This window comes from Eucalyptus grandis, chromosome 1 (assembly GCF_016545825.1).
Source record: "Eucalyptus grandis isolate ANBG69807.140 chromosome 1, ASM1654582v1, whole genome shotgun sequence".
In the NCBI taxonomy this organism is placed as follows: Eukaryota; Viridiplantae; Streptophyta; class Magnoliopsida; order Myrtales; family Myrtaceae; genus Eucalyptus; species Eucalyptus grandis.
In genome coordinates, this window is record NC_052612.1 from 7,963,963 (window position 1) to 7,983,915 (window position 19,953).

The 19,953-nt window shown below is 38.4% G+C and overlaps 2 protein-coding genes across 2 annotated transcripts; both read left to right on the forward strand.

Annotated features, from left to right (window-relative positions):
• Nucleotides 1-6,913: 6,913 nt before the first annotated feature.
• On the forward strand, nt 6,914-8,362 carry LOC104437914 (major pollen allergen Car b 1). The gene is made up of 2 exons (XM_010050995.3): nt 6,914-7,119; nt 7,621-8,362. The coding sequence occupies exons 1-2, from the start codon at nt 6,969-6,971 to the stop codon at nt 7,929-7,931; spliced, it is 462 nt and encodes a 153-aa protein (XP_010049297.2). The 5' UTR covers nt 6,914-6,968; the 3' UTR covers nt 7,932-8,362.
• A 6,002-nt stretch (nt 8,363-14,364) lies between these two features.
• Nucleotides 14,365-15,266, forward strand: LOC104451095 (major strawberry allergen Fra a 1-3-like). The gene is made up of 2 exons (XM_010065842.3): nt 14,365-14,515; nt 14,980-15,266. Exons 1-2 carry the CDS (start codon nt 14,365-14,367, stop codon nt 15,264-15,266), a joined length of 438 nt encoding a protein of 145 aa, XP_010064144.2.
• Nucleotides 15,267-19,953: the final 4,687 nt, after the last annotated feature.

Below are 19,953 nucleotides of genomic sequence, written 5' to 3' on the forward strand. Positions count from 1 at the left end.
CGGATTTCCTCCATAGTATACTGGCATTGGCACCCACCGGTATGGAGTCCCCGAATGAGGATACCTGCATCGGGGTTGCCAAGGAAACAATTGCCCCATCGCGGGCCGATCGACCGACCTATGATGTTATGCACTTGATCTTGTGCTTCGAGGTCGCTGCATCCACAGGTAATTGCCCCGATTGAGGTTGATTGTCAGCCATGGCGGTATGAAGAACTCCCTCTCTTCCTTTTCCTTCGTCTGTTTCAATGTGATTTCCTCAGGGTGCTGATTTTTGCGCCGGAGTGCTAATGCGTTTTGCGGAGTTAGCTAGATTTTTTTGGTGGAAGATCGAAGACCATAAGAGGACAAATCGAAGAAGCGAATTAAAGGTGCATAACCCGCTGTTGACACTTAAATTTTGACGACCCGTTTAGTCATTTATCAAAAAATTATGGATTAATTTTAACCCCTAAAAAAATATTATAATTCAATTGCATAGCATATAATTTTTAGGTGCATTTATTTTTATTATTATTTTATTTTAATTTGCATTTTTTACATTTGTTTACCGGACCGGTGGCGGATGGGTCGAATTGGTGTTTTTGAGTTTTAAATTAACGGTCGGACTAAGCCCATGAAGAGTACAAATTGGCCCAAGCCCATTTTCTGAAATTGAGATTTGAAATGAGGATTTTTGGAATTTAAGAAAATTGGGGTTATGATCTTATCTTTAAAAATCAGTAGAAAATATTTAGGAGATAAGGAGAATAAAAATATTTTGGTGATTAGGAAGTTATAGGCAATCTTTTCGTCGGATGAAATATTCATAAAAGGATTGCATTTTGTTTTGGCCTATAAAAGGGTGTGTACGTAAGGCTTTTGGGGTTTTTCTTTTCTCGATGGAAGAAAAAACGAAAATCAAGCACACCAAAAGAGAGAAGAGCTTCGGTTTCGTTAGGGTTTGGGGGAAGGAAAGAGTGAAGGTTTGACTTTTGCTGAAAAAGCAAAAAGCAAAAGCAGAACAGAGACGGGATTGCAGAGAGAAAAGTGAGAGAGAAAGGACATGCCGGAAGAAGAGAGAGAAAAGGCAAACAAAAAAAGAAAAAGAAAAACAAAGGGTCTTCTCCTTCGTGCAGGCGTCCTCGCCCCCTCCCGGCCTCCGTCTGCGAGCACCCACGCCGGCCCTTTTAGCCGGGTTTCCGCTGTTGCCTCGCCAATCCGCGTGCTCCGCCTCATCTCCGATCCACGCTGGTTCGTGACGCCGGAGCCACTCCTCACCCGCCGCCGTTGCAGCTCGCGGAGACCCCGATGCGCCGGCCGTGCGTTGCACCGGCACCACGACGCCAGCCTCCACCGCACCTCCGCCATCGTTGCGCCGGCCACCGATCGCCCCCGCTCGTCACTAGTCGTCACCCGCGCCATCACACAGACCCGCGACCAGAACCGAGCTCGAGCCGGTCGCCGCACTTCCGAAGCCCGCGACCTGCAGATCTCTCGCTCGCCATCACCGAGCACCACTGACGTTGCTCCTGCTCCGTTCACCTCTGCTCCCGCATCGCCGCGCCACAGCCGATCTCCGCTTCGCCAATCGCCTCGCTTGCAGCAGCACCAGACGCCAGAAGTCCCGACTCCAACGCCTCTGTTCAGGAAACCTCCATTGCCCGCGACGCTGTCATAGCCGCCGCGCTTGCGCCTCCGCCTGTCCGATCCAACCGCGCCGGACGCCCAGAGACCTGTGCCTCCGCCTCTGCCAGCGCCCGACGCTTGCTGACTCCCTTGCCGGAGCTTCGAACCAGCTGCCAAGCTTTGCCTAAAATCAATTAGGTTGTTTTTATTTTTCATTTATTTTACTCTATTTTGTTTATATTCTTTAGTTTAGTTATTTAATTGGATCCCAATGTTCACTTTATGAATCTTGTAGGCATTATCTGCAAGAGTTATCCCTAAGATTATTGTAATTATTAATTTGATCCGTAAGATGTCGGGTCATTTTTTTTAATTATATTAATTCTTGGGGTTTGTCGATAGTATTTTAAGTGTTGAATCAATATAATTATTAATTTGATTCGTAAGAATTCGGATCAGATTTTTAATTATTTTGAACTCTTTGTTAGGTTAATTAGGGTTAGGATAATCGTTAATTTGACCTGTGAGACAACAAAGTTATTTTTTCGATTATTTTAATTCTTTATTTGATTAAATATCTTGATTGTTTAAATTTAATGTTTAGTTGATAATTGCTTGTTTTTGAAAACCACTAAAAAGTCTAAAAAATATTTGAATTAGGATTCAGTTTGTTTTGGAATATTTCTTGTTATCTTGCATATCTAGAATAGGGATTTTATTCCGAATTTAAAAATAAAAATCCAAAAAAAGAAAGTGATTCATTTAGGTTATTAGTTTTTTATTTGAATTGCATGTTTAATTATGTGAAGTTTTAATTTCGAATTTCTTAAAGAAAAACACAAGAAAATCATTGTGCATTTTAGATTAGAATTGCATGTTTCATTTTAAATTTAGATCATCTTTTTAGATAAATTGCATCTTAGATTTAGATAATGTCTTAGTTTAAATTAGATTTAATATGACTTAATCCCTAGTTTAAATTAGATAGAATCTTAATCTAGCTAGATCATTTTTGCATTTTTAAATTTCGAATTTCATAAAATTTGTCTTAGGATGAATTAGTTGCAATTTCTAGGAATAGATTGCATTTTTAGAATAGAAAAAATCATGTGCACGTTATATAGAATTAAGTCCATGAAATGCACGTCATTTTAGTGATTATTGTTAGGTTCATTTCTAATTAGAAATTGCCCGTCATTAGATTATGTCATTTAATAAATGTCACGTGACATATAGCTCGCATGCTAAATTGTATACTGCATGTCATTTTAGGTTAAATAATTTTGTATGTCATTGCATCGCATTGCATGTCATTAGAATTAGGTCATTTAGATTGCATTTAATTATTGCATTTCTTCATGTCATATAGTTTAGGTCATGTTGCCATGTCATAGTAGATTATTAGCATGCACGCATGATTCTCATTAAATAAAGTGAAAACAAAAATTGAGTAATTGCTTGTTAATTAGAAACCATATCTAGGATTGTTGATGTGGATTTTAATTTAACACTGCAGATGCTTTCATTGCTTTGAGGTAAATTCTACATTATTTAATTGCTTTCTTGGGTGTTAAATTGGTGGTTTGCGCACCCGCATAATAACCTCACATGTTAGAGAGATAGTTTAAAATAAATTAGCTGCCTGCAAAAAAAAAAAAAAAAAAACATTTTTGAAAATAAAAAGAATGGTATCGAAAGGGCATTAGAGAAATCTAATGTAATCAAGTCCCCGTACCCTTAGTCTCTGGTTCGTAGGAGTAAAGTAATTCTCCCATTATTTACTTAGGTGTCTAATCGACCTACCATAAACTGATTAGTGGCGACTCCTGATTGAAAATCATTTGCATGTTAAGAATTCAGACCTAAGTCGCGAATTGGTATGGGCTTGGGAGAGCCCGAGCTAAGCTTAAAGACTTAGTAATCCATTAACCTAGTTTTAGGTGGTGAACCCGAAAAAATTGGGTCGCGACACCCACTCTAATACCATGAAAGAAGATGAAGAAGACGAGAGGAAGGAAAGCGAGATGGGGAAGCTTTCTTGTATTTCGGTATATCCTTGTAATGTACAGAGCATGTCTATTATAATACATGTTGTATGTAAATAAAAGGAAACAATATTATATACAAAATCAGATTCGATATTAATTGATCTTGACTTGTGCAATGATATCTGAAAGATTCGGTTGACCCTCATCATCACTTTCATCAGCCTGACCCTCGTAAAGAGAATCTCTAGTTTGATCATGTGTGGCCTTGTCAATCTGTTGGAAGACAACGTTTACCAAAATTATAGACTGTCAAGCTCAAAAGATTATCTGAAGCAAAGATATAAAGGGCCTAAACTGAGCGACAACAAGCTGCAGCTGACCAGCTAAATGTAGTCATGGGGTTGGATGGCTGTCCCTCTAGCTTCTACAGTCTATAAGGGATACAATAATTATATAAATCATACCATCAACCATAACCCGAGAACAGTAAATAACGTGAAGCTCTACCGAGAGTCCGAAAACTAAAATAATTTAGATGAAGCAAAAAAAGAAACTAATGCAATTATTTCATATCATTGTTGATGCAACCTAGACCTAGAGAAAAGATAGACAAGATTTTTCCTAGAACCAGAGATGACAGAACTCTTCAGAGCTCTAGCCATAATTACCCCTTTCCCTCGTACCACTTTTACAATTCAATGAAATCGACGGATGTAAAGGCGGTTTAAGATATTTATGAATAGAGTTTGCATTAGCAGCAGCCTTTTTTTTTCCATTTTCTTTTTTTATTTTAGATTTCTAACTTAGAAGCATGTGAATTCGGAAATAGTTTCATCGTATTAGACATTTATGAGAAATGTATATAACAACCTAGCCCCAATTACCCTCGTCACTTACATTGGTTTTAGCATTCAACAGAAGTATATAGAAAATAATGTATACATGAAACTGTAGAACTTTATCCTAACCCAGATTGTGGGGTCCAATTTTGTGTTTCTAAGTTCAGACTTGTGAAATAACTTTATGATGAGATAGTCACCAATTTGAATAGAAAAGATATTTGACCACTTTGATTCTAAACTCAAATAAACAAAACTCCTATTCTAAGTAGTCGGTTGAAAGACTTGAGTAAGCTTTTACTTGCCCAGCAATAGTTTTGAAGCAACCATGTCTCACCTAGGCATAGAGAACTAATATACTCTCCTAACCTGCGGTGGCCTAAGTAGCATTGACACTGACACGCGACACACACACAGCACGACACGATACGCTGACACGTTGTTTAGAGAACTCCAACACGTTAAGACATGTTGTATATTAAAAGTATATTTTTATATATACATAATAAATTATCATTTTTATGATTATTCAATCAAATTAATTTGATTTAAATTCACAACTAAATAAATAAATTATAAAAAAAAAGAGGCTAGCATGAATTTACACTAAAAATATTAATTTAACATTTGTTAATATTATTTATTGTTTTAATTTGATAAATTTAACTCCATTCTAACAATCCATATAACTTGGAGGGAAAAAAAAAGGAATCGACATTCTGGTCTTGCATGTCGAAGAAAAGAGAAAAAAAAATTGAGTGGTGAATTATGTATCACAATAAGTGAAAGTTAGAAGAGAAGAAAGATGAGGTTTTTCTTCTTCCACCTTTTTTTTTTTTTATTTACATATTTACATTTAGACTCCTTCTTTATTAAAAAATTTAAAATTGACTCAGTGCGTGTCAAAATCACCTATCAGAATTCTAAAGTTGCGTGTTGGAATTTCGAACTCGAGTGTTGGAGAGCGTCGAGAGTTGACTAAATATCAAATTTTCTGAAACCTGTTAATTGAGTATTGAGAGTGTCGAAAAGTGTCCGAGAGTGTCAAACATATGTTGGAGTGGCCGACATGACACAAAGATTTTCAGATAGTATCAATGCTTCCTAGGTGGTAGCCTCCAAGAACTGACGTGGTGTTTAGCTTCACCACCGACGAGCCCCCCGATTCTCATCCTATCTTTCTCTTCCTGGATAGGAGGGAAGATGAGGAATTACAATGGGGAGTCCAAACCCTCAGGGGTTCTTCCCCATAAAGAGTCCATTGAGTCATTTAAAGAATTGCTCAAGTCCCGAATAACTTTCTGATGAGATAGTCACCAATTCGAATAGAAAAGACACTCAACCACACTGATTCTAAACTTGAATAAATAAAACACCTATTTTGAAAAAAACACTTGAAAAAGAAACAAGAGATAGGCTAACCTTTGATCAATAAAAGCATGGAGTAAGCTCTTGCTTACCTCAGGAAGCTGATTTATATAGATGCTTACATTGCAACATACTCATGGAATCATTTCATGCAACTGGTTAATCAACCTTTTGGCCGAGGCGAAGGGATTTGTCTTGGGATCATTCCCGATCAGAAAGAAGAGACCCATCTTAGTTGTCAATTTGCTTTTGATAGCCAGACAAAACTAGGAACAAGATAATATCACAACAATAACATGCAGACCAGTCAACGCATGGAGAGGACCATAAAGGATTAGAGGCAGAACAAAGGAGAATGCTTTTAAGGAAAATGGCCAAAGCTTCCTCCCCGTCTCTAGAGTCCATGAGGAGATAGTTAAAACTCAAAAATTAAAAAAAAAAATTAAAAAAAATTGAGTTGCAAAAGCTTTATGTTGCTTTAGGAAAAGAAGGAGGATAATTAAATTAAATTCAATCCTAAAGTTAATCATTTGTCGAATGGGTAATGTATTGGGTTTTGAGGGGTTTAGCTTTTTTATTTTTTATTTTGGCTAAAACTTGGGGGGTTTAGCTTTTTATGGGAGGAGAGATGGTTTCAAGCAAAAGGGAATAATTTGCTTTTCCACGACATGCAATTAAGCGGAAGTTACTCTATGGCCAAATTTATGGAGGGTCGATGTTTGTACAGGAAAATGATACAAATGATCCCTAAACTTTAATCTAATATACAATGTGGTGCTTAAACTTTTGATTTGTTTAATATAGTTCCTGAATTTTTAGTACATGTTCAATTAATCCATGAATTATATAACAATATTTAATGTTGTCTATGATCTTAAATTAATGAAGGACTATATTGAACATTTTTATATAGTTTAGGGCTATATTAAACATATACAAAAAATTCTAAGGACCATATTGAGTAAATTAAAAATTTATAGATCATATTGCATATTAAATCAAAGTTTAGGGATTATTTGTGCAATTATCCACCTTCTTATCGCTATAAATATCAACTTTGTACTTTGCCTCCCCTCGAAGCTCATTCTTTTCATTGCTTTCTTTCTTTCTTTCGAGATTTTTATCCCCTTTTCAGTTTCAGCAAAATTCTATTCGGATTCAATCGATGGTAGAAGTTACTCTCAAGGCCGAGATCACGCACCCAATCCCTAAGGCCAGGTTGGTCGGGGCTTTTCTAGGAGCGGGTGGCTTCTTCCCCTATAACCTCCTGCCAGCCGTCACAAATGCTGACATCCAGGAGGCAATCTTTATCGAAGGTACTTGATCAATTGAAATGTTCCTCACCATTAAAATCGCATATCCATTGTATTGCATTACAGTTATAAATGGGCATGATCCCTAGATGGCCTGATCATCAACACTAAGATTGGTGCTCATGATGTTGAAAAAAAGAAAGAAGAACAAAAAATAGATATTCGGAGATTATGTGATGTTTACTCTCAAGCTCTTTGTTTACACTTTGTTCATCTTAATTCCTATCTAATGATCTAGAACGTAATCCTAGATATGAAGAACAAAAAGGTCCTTTTGTTTTTTTTACTTGCATATTTTTTCAATGTTCTTACTTAGGATTTTATTTATTGTACATCCTTATTTATTATATGAATTTAAAAAAACAAAAACAAAGGAAGATTTTGAAAAAATAAATAAATAATCTAACAAGTCATCAACGGAAACGGAAGAAAGGGATTGGAACCTTTGGTACGAAAAACTCATAGGACGGATCGGCGCGAATGTCACTTTTGTTACTTCTATAGGCAGACAGCGCAGGACGGTGAGGCACACGGTTAAAGCACAGGACCAGCAGCCCTTCCTCTACAACCACTCGACCATCGATCGGGATGAGCTGGGCGGAATCTCCAAGGAGATCAGCCATGAGGTGAAGATCACCGCGTTGCCCCTGGAGGGTGGCTCGGTCTGTAAGTACGCGGGCAGGTACTTCACTGTCGGCCCAGGGGATATCCCCGAGGAGGAGATGATGAGGGCCATGAGAGGGAAGGCGTCCGTGATGTTCGATGCCATTGAGGCTTATCTGGAGACGCCATCAGACGAAGTCCTGTTCGAGTAAGTTCTCGGCCAAGGGGATATCACCGAGGAGGAGATGATCAGCGCCTTGAGGCAGGAGACTGCTAGTCCTGTTCGAGTCAGCGCTAGTTGAGTACTGTTTTTGTTGTCGTCGAGGGAGTGCGTTCGTCTTTGTCTCTTCGCGAATATGATGGTGGTTCTGGTAAATGTTTTGCAAAATTGCTGTATTTGCTTCGTTGGCAAGCCCGGATGAAGTGTTTTTGGAGTAACCTTTCGTCCGATGTGGTCCTCAATTGAATGATGGACGTAGCGTGCGGCCCCCGTTTTCTCTTTCTTTTTAATTTTTTTTTTCTTTTGGTCTAGATAGTTGCGTGTGCCCCCCTCTGAGTTTGATGCACATACAGCCTAATTTGGATCGGGACGCATTGAAGCCCTGCAAAACTGAATACAGCAACCATTTTCGCTTCTCCTTTTGAACTCCCTCGCCTTTCGTTGTTTGTTCTCTTACTCAAACGAACTCGGAATTCAACCATCATATTCCATTTTTTCTTTGTAAAACTGCATATCATTTTAACGCTATCAAACGTCTCAAAAGCAACCCCTTGGCTTTAGCTGACTTCACTTTACATAATGACTGGGTTTAGAACCTTTGATAATTATATCCAGCATACAGCAGATGATATGAAAATGCCAAAACGGTTTTTAGGTTGCCACGTGGTTTGAGGACATCTAAAGCATCCCCGGTCAGTAAGATGGTCATCTAAAGTTTTCGAGTCTCAGATTTTGGAATCATATCTGAAGAATGTGACATGTACTCTGTCAATTCATAGAGGGTAAAATGTCGTGTTCTACTCTTATGCTGCATTTGGGCACTAAGAAATAAGGTCGAAAAAGATTCGTTAAGATCGAACAAGAAGTCTTGCAGATTTTTTATATCACAGTCCTTGTACGAGAAAATACCAGATACAAGGACAGATACAGATAAACAGTCAATAAAGTGTCCAATAGACGGATGATATGATTGAATAATTGAAGAAACAATTTTCAGGAAAGTATTAATAGAGGTATAACCTCCTAATCAACAGACCTTTCCCGAATGAATAACCATTCATTTCATGAAAAACCTGCGCTTGTTAGCAGCTAAATCACTCTCTCCTCTCGTAGTGGGCCTCTTTTCTTTCCCCCGCTGGCATGAGAAAAGAGTCCATTCCACTATCTCTTCTTATGGGGCAAAAGAACGTTTCAAGTGCCATAACTTTGGCTAAAATGACACTTAAGTGCCATAACTTACAAAAGATATACTTAAGTGCCACATTCGAAGAAAAACGGATCACTTGAGTGCCACTCCAGCCAAAGTCCGACCAAAACGCCGACGTGGCATTTTTTCGGCGAAGCGCACCCAAAACGACGCCGTTTTGCACGCCGACGTGGCAAAAAAAAAAATGCAAAAACGGCGTTGTTTTGGGCTGTAAAAAAAAAAAAATTAAATTAAATTTAGTTAAAATATTAAAAAATAATAATTTTAAAATTAAATTTAGTTAAAGTATTAAAATAATAATAATGAAAAAATTTAAAAAATTTAAATAAAAATAAAAAGGGAACGGGGGAGGCGGCCGAGGGATTAGCCCTAAGTCGCCGCCGCCGCTACCGCCTTGTCGCCGCCCGGGAAGGGCCGGCGACGGCGGGGAGGGTTAGCCGGGTCGTCGGGCCCGGCCAAGGGCCGGTGACCCGGCCGGCGGTGGCGAGGGCCGCCGACCCTCGCCGGATCGGCTGCCCTTGGCCAAGCCGAGCGAGGGCTGCCGACCCTCATCGAATTTGGGCAAGGGCTGCGACTCGCCCGCAGCCCTTGCCCAAATTCGGCGAGGGTCGACGGCCCTCGCCGCTAGCCAAGGCCCGATCTCGACCGACCCTCCCCCCGCCGTCCCGGCACTTCCCAACAGCGGTGGGGCGGTGGCGGCGGCGGCTGCTGGCGATCCCTCACCGCCTCCCCCATTCCCTTTTTTTTTTTAAATTTAAATTATTATTATTTTAATATTTTAACTAAATTTAATTTTAAAATTATTATTTTAAAATATTTTAACTAAATTTAATTTTAAATTTAATTTAATTATTTTTTAATTATTTTTTTACCACATCAACAAAAAACGATGCCGTTTTTGCATTATTTGGCCACGTCGGCGTGCAAAGCGACGTTATTTTGGGCTCGGTTTGTCGGAAAATGCCACGTCGGCATTTTGGTTGAATTGACACTCAAGTGATTCATATTAGTCTGATTTTGACACTTAAGTGTACCTTTTGTAAGTTATAGCACTTAAGTGTTCATTTGGCCCAAGTTATGGCACTTGAGGTGTCCACACATCCTTCTTCCGGCCATAATCCACTATAAGGCAATAACCACTATGACGACGGCCAGTCTGTGACGTTCTCTATTGTCATAGTGATTGCTTGAGACCAGAATTTGCAGCATACGTATGAATTTCTCCAGGGGCAGCTGCAACTTGACCAGAGAGTTGCCCCAAGCGAACATCTCCATCATGAGCAAGTTTCACACTGCAAAGCAGCAAAAACAAATCCAACTCAAACTGATGTATAGAGGAAAAAAAGCTACTTGCGATGAGCATGGAAAATTACAAGCCATAATTGGCACATGGAAACTCTTGATCACGATCAGCAGAACGTCCAGTAAATTGCGTATATAAAGTAGAGCTGTTCGCATTTAACTGGTTCTTAATCGAAACAGCAAAATAGACTATATACAAGATGCTTTATGGAACTCACTTCTTGCCGTGGAATGAAAGACTTTTTCCTGAAAATGCAGATCAGAGAAAAAGATGTTGCAGCCTTTATTTCACCTATTCTTTACCCACTAATTCCCCCCAACGAACCAATTTTTTGAAGATGCAAGACGACAGATCAAATTTAACACCAGCAAGGATGACTACCTCTTAAAATTTGGAGCTTCTACTCATCATCTGTATCATCGCTAGTTTGTCCAGATTCATCCTCATCCCTGTACAAGACATGATTGATGTCATCGTCCTTATCATCACTTTCATCAGCTCGATGCTCATGAAGAGAATCTCTAGTTTGATCGTGCACGACCTCATCAAACTTTTGGAAGACAACGTTTACCAAATTTAGAGACTGTCAAGCTCAAAAATTTATCTGACGCAAACATATAAAGGGCCTTAACCTGACCGACAACAAGCTGCAGCCGACCAACTAACTGCAGTAATGGTTGGATGGCCGCCCCTATAGCTTTTGCAGTCTACGAGGGAAACATAACTTTGTAAATCATACCATCAGGAAACCATGACCCAAGAATAGTAAATAACGTGAAACTCTACGGAGAGTCTGAGAAGTAAAATATTTTAGATGAAGCAAAAAAGAAAACCAAGGCAATTCCTTGATATCATTGTTGATGCCACCTACGCCTAGAGAAAAGATTGACAGGATTTTTCCTAGAACTAGAGATTACAGAACTCTTCAAAGCTCTAGCCAGAATTACCCTTTCCCTCATACTACTTTTACAATTTAATGAAATCGACGTATATAAAGGCAATTTAAGATAACTATGAACAGAGTTTGCATTAGCAGCAGCCTTTTTTTTTTTTTTTTTTTTTTTTTGTTCAAAGATTTCTAACTTAGAAGCATGTGAATTCGAAAATAATTTTATCGTATTTGTTAGAATTATGTCTCAAGTTTGAGCGTTTGCGAAATACGATCTGATTGGATAAGTTTTTCCATATTTGAATCGCTTGGATAACTTTTTCATATTTAATCGTGAAGATATTTTTTGTCCAAGGAAATAGCACAAGGAAAGAAATCCGCTTTAGGTCCGTATAGTGGACGTCTTCTTCAAATCCTAATCCTGTGATTGGTCGGTCAACAAAGGAGTGATTCGTTGGACTCCTTGTGGTTGCACAAAAGGAAATAAAATAAAACAAAATCAAGGGTTTTTCTTGAGTGAAAAAGAGCCGCACGAGAAACAGCCGCCACGGGGTTCTTCGTGGGTGGTGTAGACGCTGCACAGAGAAGATTCAAGAAGCCGCACGGAGTACTTCTTGGACGCATGAGGGAGTTGTCTATCGGCCGCATGAACGTAAATACCCAGTGAATTTTAAATGAATTTGACACGAGATGTCATTGCACATCGTCTGATTTTGATTTTCGTCAAGGAGGGGCTGTTAAAATTTTTGAACGTGTGTGCTGCAAAAGCATGGTTTTAGTATTAGTTATAGTGTTTGATTAGTGATGTTGTGTGCAAGCGTATGGTATAGTTTGTAGAGAATGGACAAGGGATAAACTAGGATAATTGAAAGACAAAAAACATGAAATGTGGGAAATAGTTTCATTAGTTAGATAAAATAATTTTACAATAGTTGAAGGAAGCGTTGATGGAGGAGCTTCAAGATATGGAGTATTATCTCATGCTCCTCTCACTCTATTACATTTGTTGGTTTGCTACGCTCCCCCCTCTTTCCTATTTATAGGGACTAAATACAACATTCTAGAATAATGTGGAATGTTATCCACTTAGGCTTATTCTAGGAAATTCTACATTGTAGTTCTTCTAGAGACTTCTGTTACATGTTGGACATTTTCCTCTTTCTTCCAGAAACTTCATCTAGGGAATTCTAGAAGTTTAGCAACTCTAAGAAATTCTAAAAAAATGGATCACCATTTACAACTGGAGCAAACCCCATTCCGATGGATCGAAATCCAACAGTAATTTCAGTACTTGGTCCGCTATATCATGAAAAGAGCTATCAAGCCTGGGATCTGGTACCATAACCGTAAACCTGCCAAATGTATAGGAAAATATTAGTAGAGGGAGCAAGAGATAAATCCGTCCAATGCTGCAATATTTGATATTAACAGCAGGAACGGTAGATTGGGTGAAAGAAAATCCCTTGTTAGAAATCAAAATGGTCAAGGGATGAAAAACGAAGAAGAGATCTACGAAATAGAACAACCAAATGCACAATAAATCATTTAAGTAATAAAGAACGAAATGGGGGCAGCAAGTAAAAGAACTTACCTTATTTGGAAGAATTAAGTTGAGCAGGAGGGAAAATGTAATTGCAGGAGAAAAGGAAAAGGATGGATCGTCTAAGCCACATTAGGCACCATAAATTTCAGCACCAGAACATTTTGCTAATTCTCCCTTCTACTTCGAAAGTCCCAGACAGCAATCCCAAATCTAGACCCCCATTATATGTCTTGTACAGCCTAACTAATGTGATTAAGCCCTATATTACTGCATGCCACTGTTCACATCCCTGAGGTCAGTTAAAATCACCACTCTCTGCTAATTATCCTAGACTAGGGCTAACGATGAGATAGTCACCAATTCAAATAGAAAAGACACTCGACCACACTGATTCTAAACTGGAATAAACAAAACTCCTATTCTAAGAAAAGCACTTGAAAAAGAAACAAGAGATAAGCTAACCTTTGATCAAGAAAAGCATGGAGTAAGCTCTTGCTTACCTCAGGAAGCTGACATAAAGATGCTTCCTTTGCAATATACTCATGAAATCATTTCATGCAACTGATTAATTAACCTTTTGGCCTAGGAGAAAAGGATTTGTCTTGGGATAATTCTTGATCAGAAACAAGGGACCCATCATAGTTGTCAATTTGCTTTTGATAATCAGATAAAACTAGGAACAAGATAATATCATAGCAATAACATGCAGACTAGTCAATATTTCCTGGCAAAGGGTTAGAGGCTAAACAAAGGAGAGATGTTTTTAAGGAAAATGGCCAAAGCTTCCCTCCCTCTCTGGAGTCCATTAAGACAAAGTTAAAACTCAAAATTTTAAAAAACAGTTGGGTTGGAGAATCTTTATGTTGTTTTAGCAAAAGAAGGGAGATAATTAAATCAAATTCAATCCTAAAGTTAATCATTTGTTGTATGGGTAATTTATTGGGTTTTGAGGGGGTTTAGCTTTTTTCAAGGGAGCAGAGATGCTTTCAAGGAAAACGAATTAATTTTTTCTACTACATGCAATTAAGTGGAAGTTACTCTATGGTGAAATTTATGGAAGGACCGTACGAGAAAATGATGCAAATGATCACTAAACTTTAACTTAATGTGCAATGTGATCCTTGGACTTTTGGTACATATTCAATTAATTCCTGAATTATATGAAAAATGTTCAACGGTGTCTCTAATCTTGAATTAATGAAGGACTACATTAAACATTTTCAAACGGTTCTTGGACTATATTGAACATGTACCAAAAGTCCAAGTACCACATTGAACAAATTAAAAATTTAGAGACCACATTGCACATTAAATCAAAGTTCAGGGATCATTTGTATCATTATCTGTTTTCTTATCACTATAAATATCGACCTTTTACTTCGCCTCCATTCAAAGCTCCTTCTCTTCACTGCTTTCTTTCTTTCTTTCTTTTGAGATTTTTATTCCCTTTCCAATTTCATCAAATTCTATTTAGATTCAATCGATGGTAGCAGTTACTCTCAAGGTCGAGATCACGCAGCCGATCCCTAAGGCCAAGTTGGCTAAGGCTTTTCTCGAAGCCAAGGGTTTCTTCCCCCACACCCTCTTGCCAGCCGTCACGAATGCTGACATCCAAGAGACAATCTCTGTCGAAGGTACTTGATCAATTGAAATGTTCCTTACCATCAAAATCGCATATCAATCATATTATAATTGGGCATGATCCCTTGATGGCCCAATTGACAACACTAAGATCAATGCTCATGATGTTGAAAAAAAAAAAAAGAAATTGAAAATTATGTAATGTTTACTCTCAAGCTCTTTGTTTACACTCTCTTCATCTTTGGATTTCTATCTAATGATCCTGCACAAAATCCTAGACATGAAGAATTAAGATCTTTCTTTTTACTTGTGTAATTTTTCAATATTCTTACTTAGGATTTTATTTATTGTACATCCTTATTTACTATATGAAATAAGAAAAACGAAAACAAAGAAAGGTATTGAAAATAAATATAAATAAAATAATTACTCATTAACGGAAACGGAAAGAGAGGGATTTGAATCCTTAGACTCATACTATGGATTAGCGCGAATATAACTTTGGTTACTTCTATAGGCAGACAGCGCAGGATGGTGAGGCACACGGTTAAAGCGCCGGACCAGGAGCCCTTCCTCTACAGCCACTCGACCATCCATCGCGATGAGCAGGGCAAAATCTCCAAGGAAATCAGCCATGAGGTGAAGATCGTTGCGTTGCCCCTGGAGGGTGGCTCGGTCTGTAAGTACGCGGGCAGGTGCTTCGCCGTCGGCCAAGGGGATATCACGGAGGAGGAGATGATCAGGGCCATGAGAGAGAAGGCGTCCGTGATGTTCAGGGCCATCCAAGCTGATCCGGCAGCTTAGTCTAATATGTTCTCTTCGAATAAGGTCTAGTCGAGTGCTGTTCTTGTCTTGTCGTCGAGGGAGTGTGTTGGTCTCGTCTTTTCCGCGAATATGATGGTTCCGGGAAATGTTTTGTAAAATTGCTGTACTTGCTTCGTTTGCAGAGCACATATGAAGTGTTGTTGGTGTTGGGATATAATACGCAGAAACGACAACATCTTACAATTTACGTCAACGCGAAATCATCCGAGAAATAAACGAGAAAAATAAGGATATCAGAAATTTACGTTGGTTTGGTTCGAGTATTGGTACTTACATCCACGGGGAGAGCCGACAGCAAATAATCTACTATAATCGGATAATCAGAGTTTATAATCGCTCATACGCTCGATTGTTTCCCACACTTATATTTAACTCAAAATCTAAAGTGTTTATAAATAAACAACTTATTTGAATATAAACTCTATATACGCCGAAATCAGGAATTTCAGTGTTTGTCTTTGGTCCGCGTATATCTTTTCAAAGCTTCTCGCGGCTTTCGGCTTGAAAGATCGTGCGTGGCTTCGTAGGGTTTTTTCCACTTGCACCACTGCAGCTCCTTACGGCTTTCTCTCTGTGTGCAGCTTCTTCCTTCGGCTCCGCTTCACGCCAAAAAGGCAACAACTTTATGTTATTATACGTGTGCCCCGAGTCAACGTTGACTCTGGGCCCCACGGCCTGATTTCCTTTTCCAAAGGAAATTCGTAACTGCAGGATTCTTTTCCTTTTTTTTTTTTAATTCTTTTGTCTTCCCCAGCAAAGAAGAACTTTGCTTTTTTTTTTTTTTTTTTTTTCATAAATCCGTCCCACGATCAAATAACAAAAAAAATTATCCCAATGAATCGCGTTTTGCAAACGCTTAAACTGAAGACATAATTTAACAGTTGGAATAAACCTTCGTCCGATGTGGTCCTCGATTGAGTGATTTTCGCGTACGGCCCTGTTTTCTTTCTTTCTTTCTTTCTTTCTTTTGGTCTCAATAGTTGCGTGTGCTCCCCTTCAAGTTTCATAATACATACAGCTGAATTTGGCCCGGGACATATCGAAACCCTGCAAATTCGAATGAATAATCTAAAACCAAATACAGCAACCATTTTCGCTTCTCCTTTTGAACTCCTCATGCCTTTCGTTGTTTCTCTTACCAGAACGAACTCGGAATTCCATCGCCATATTTCATGTTTTCTCTGTAAAACTACCCTATCATTTTAATATTGTCAGATGTCTCAAGAGCGACCTCTTGGCTTTAGCTGACTTCGCTTTGCACAATAACTGGCTTTACAACCTTCGATAATTACATCCAGCAGACAGCAGATGATGTCAAAATGCCAAAACGGTTTTCAGGTTGCCAGTGTAATGCAATGATGACATCTAAAGCATCCCGCGTCAGTGAGATGGTCACCTAAAGTTTCTGGCTCACATATTTTGGAATTATAGCTAAAGATTGCGACATGTATTCTGTCAACTCGTTGAGTGTAAAATGTCATGTTCTACTCTTATGTGGCATTCGGTCACCAAGAAATAAAAGTCGAAAAGCATACGTTAAGATCAAACAAGAAGTCCTGTCGATTTTTCATATCACATTCCTTGTGCCAGAAAGCACCCAATACAAGGACAAATACAGATAAACAGTCAATAGAGTGTCTAATAGACGGATGATATGATTGAGTAATTGAAGAAATAATTTTCAGGAAAGTATAAATAGAGATGCCATAATCCACTGTAAGGCAATAACCACTACTGTGATGGCCAGTCTGTGGTGGTCTCTGTCGTCATGGTGATTGCCTGAGACCAGCACACGCGGTTGGGATCAGAAAATTTGTGGAGGGCACGAAAAATTGGCAACATATGCATGAATTTCTCCTGGGGCAGCTGCAAACTGACCAGTGAGTTGCCCCAAGCGAGCATCTCCGTCATGAGCAAGTTTCACACTACAAAGCAGTAAAAACAAATCCAACTCAAACTGAATGTTTAGAGGAACAATGCTACCTGCAGTATGGAAAATTAAAAGCCACAATTAGCACATGGAAACTCTTGATCATGATCGGCTGTAGAACTTCCAGTAAATTGCGTGTATAACCTCGAGCTGTTCCTGTTCAACTGGTTCTTAATCGAAACAGCAAAATAGTCTATATATAAGATGCCTTTCGGAACTCAGTTCTCGAGGTGGAATATAATACCTTAACCTGAAAATGTAATCAGAGAAAAAGTCTTACGGTCTTTCATTTCACCTGTTCTTCACCCACTAATTACCCCAACAATCCAAAGTTTATGAAGATGCAACGCGATAAGTCAAATTCAACACCAGCAAGAATGACTGCCTCTTAAGATTTAGAGCTTCTACTCAACATCTGTATCATCGCTAGTTTGTCCAGATTCAACCTCATCCCCATAAAAGACGTGACCGATGTCTTCGTCCTCATCATCACTTTCATCAGCTCGACACTGGTGAAGAGAATCATCAGTTTGATCACGTGTGGCCTTGTCAATCTGTTGTAAGACAACGTTTACCAAAACTAGAGACTCTCAAGCCAACAGATTATCTGAAGCAAAGATATAAAGGGACTAAACCTGAGCGACAACAAGCTGCAGCCGACCAACTAACCGCAGTATCTATTGAATGGCCGTCCCTCTAGCTTTTGCAGTCTGCAAAGGAAACAATAATTATATAAATCATACCATCAGGCAACCATAACCCAAGAACAATAAATAACGTGAAGCTCTATAGAGAGTCTGAGAAGTAAAATAATTTAGATGAAGCAGAAAAGAAACCAATGCAATTCTTTCAGACCATTGTTCATGCAACCTACACCTAGAGAAAAGATGGACAGGATTTTTCCTAGAACCAGAGATTACATAACTCTTCAGATCTCTAGCCATAATTACCCCTTTCCCTCGTACTACTTTACAATGCAATGAAATCGACTTGTATAACGACGATATAATATATTTATGAACATAGTTTGCATCAATAACAACCATTTTTCTTTTTTAGATTTCTAACTTAGAAGTGTGTGAATTCGGAAATAATTTCATCGTATTTGTTAAATTATGTCTCGAGTTTAAGGGTTTGCTAAACACGACTTGCTTGGATAAGTTTTTTCATATTTTAACCATTTGGATAAGTTATTCATATTTAATGGTGAAGATATCTTTTTTCTGTTGAAGAAAATAGCACAAGAAAGAAAATCCGCTTTAGGTCCGTACAGTGTGTGATTGGTCGGTCAACAAAGGAGTAATTCATTGGACTCCTTGTAGCTGCACAAAAGGAAATAAAATAAAAGAAAATCAAGGATTTTTCTTGAGTGAAAAAGAGCCGCACAAGAAATAGCCGCCAGAGGGTTCTTCGTGGGTGGTATGGACGCTGCACAGAGAAGATTCAAGAAGCCGATCAGAGGACTTCTTGGACGCACGAAGGAGTTGTCTATCGGCCGCAGCGATGTGACTATACAGTGATATCATGCTGTGAGTTTACATTTGATTGAGTATTTATTTATAAACATTTTGATTTTGAGCTTAAATTTAAATATGAAAAACACTCGAGTGTGTGAACGATTATAAATTTAATTCTCCGATTATAGCGAATTATTTGCTACTGGCTCTCTTTATGCATATATGTATCAATACTCGAACCAAATCACGTAGATCTCTAGTGTTCTATTATTCCTCGCTTATTTCTCTTTTTTTTTTCGCATTGACTTAATTTGCGAGATCATGTCGATTCTACGTTAATATCACAACAGTATTAGACATTTATGAGAAATGTATATATTATGACACAAGCCCAATTACCCTCGTTGCTTACATTGGTTTTAGCATTCAACAAAAGTACGTATAAAATAATGTATTCATGAAACTGTAGAAATTTATCCTAACCCGGATTGTGGGGTCCAATTTTGTGGTTATGAGTTCAAACTTGTGGAGTAACTTTCTGATGAGATTGTCAACGATTCGAATAGAAAAGACACTCAATCACAGTGATTCTAAACTCGAATAAACAAAACTCCTATTCTAAGAAAAGCACTTGAATAAGAAACAAGAGATAGGCCAACCTTTGATCAAGAAAAGCATGGAGTAAGCTCTTGCTTACCTCAGGAAGCTGACATATAGATGCTTACATTGCAACATACTCATGGAATCATTTCATGCATCTGATTAATTATCCTTTTGGCCGAGGAGAAAGGATTTGTCTTGGGATAATTCCCGGTCAGAAACAAGGGACCCATCATAGTCGTCGATTTGCTTTCGATAACCAGACAAAACTAGAAACATGATAATATCATAACAATAACATGCAGACCAGTCAAAATTTTCTGGCAGAGGGTTAGAGGCTGAACAAAGGAGAGATGCTTTTAAGGAGAATGGCCAAAGCTTCCCTCCCTCTCTCCAGAGTCCATGGAGACAAAGTTAAATATCAAAATTAAAAAAAAAAAAAAAAAATTTGGGTCGCAGAAGCTTTATGTTGTTTTAGCAAAAGAAGGGAGATAAATTAAATTAAATTCAATCCTAAAGTTAGTCATTTGTCGTATGGGTAATTTATTGGGTTTTGAGGGGTTCAACTTTTTATGGGAGGAGAGATGCTTTCTAGGAAAATGAAATAATTTTCTTTTCTACTACATGCAATTAAGCGGAAATTACTCTATAGCGAAATTTTTGGAAGATTGATGTCCAT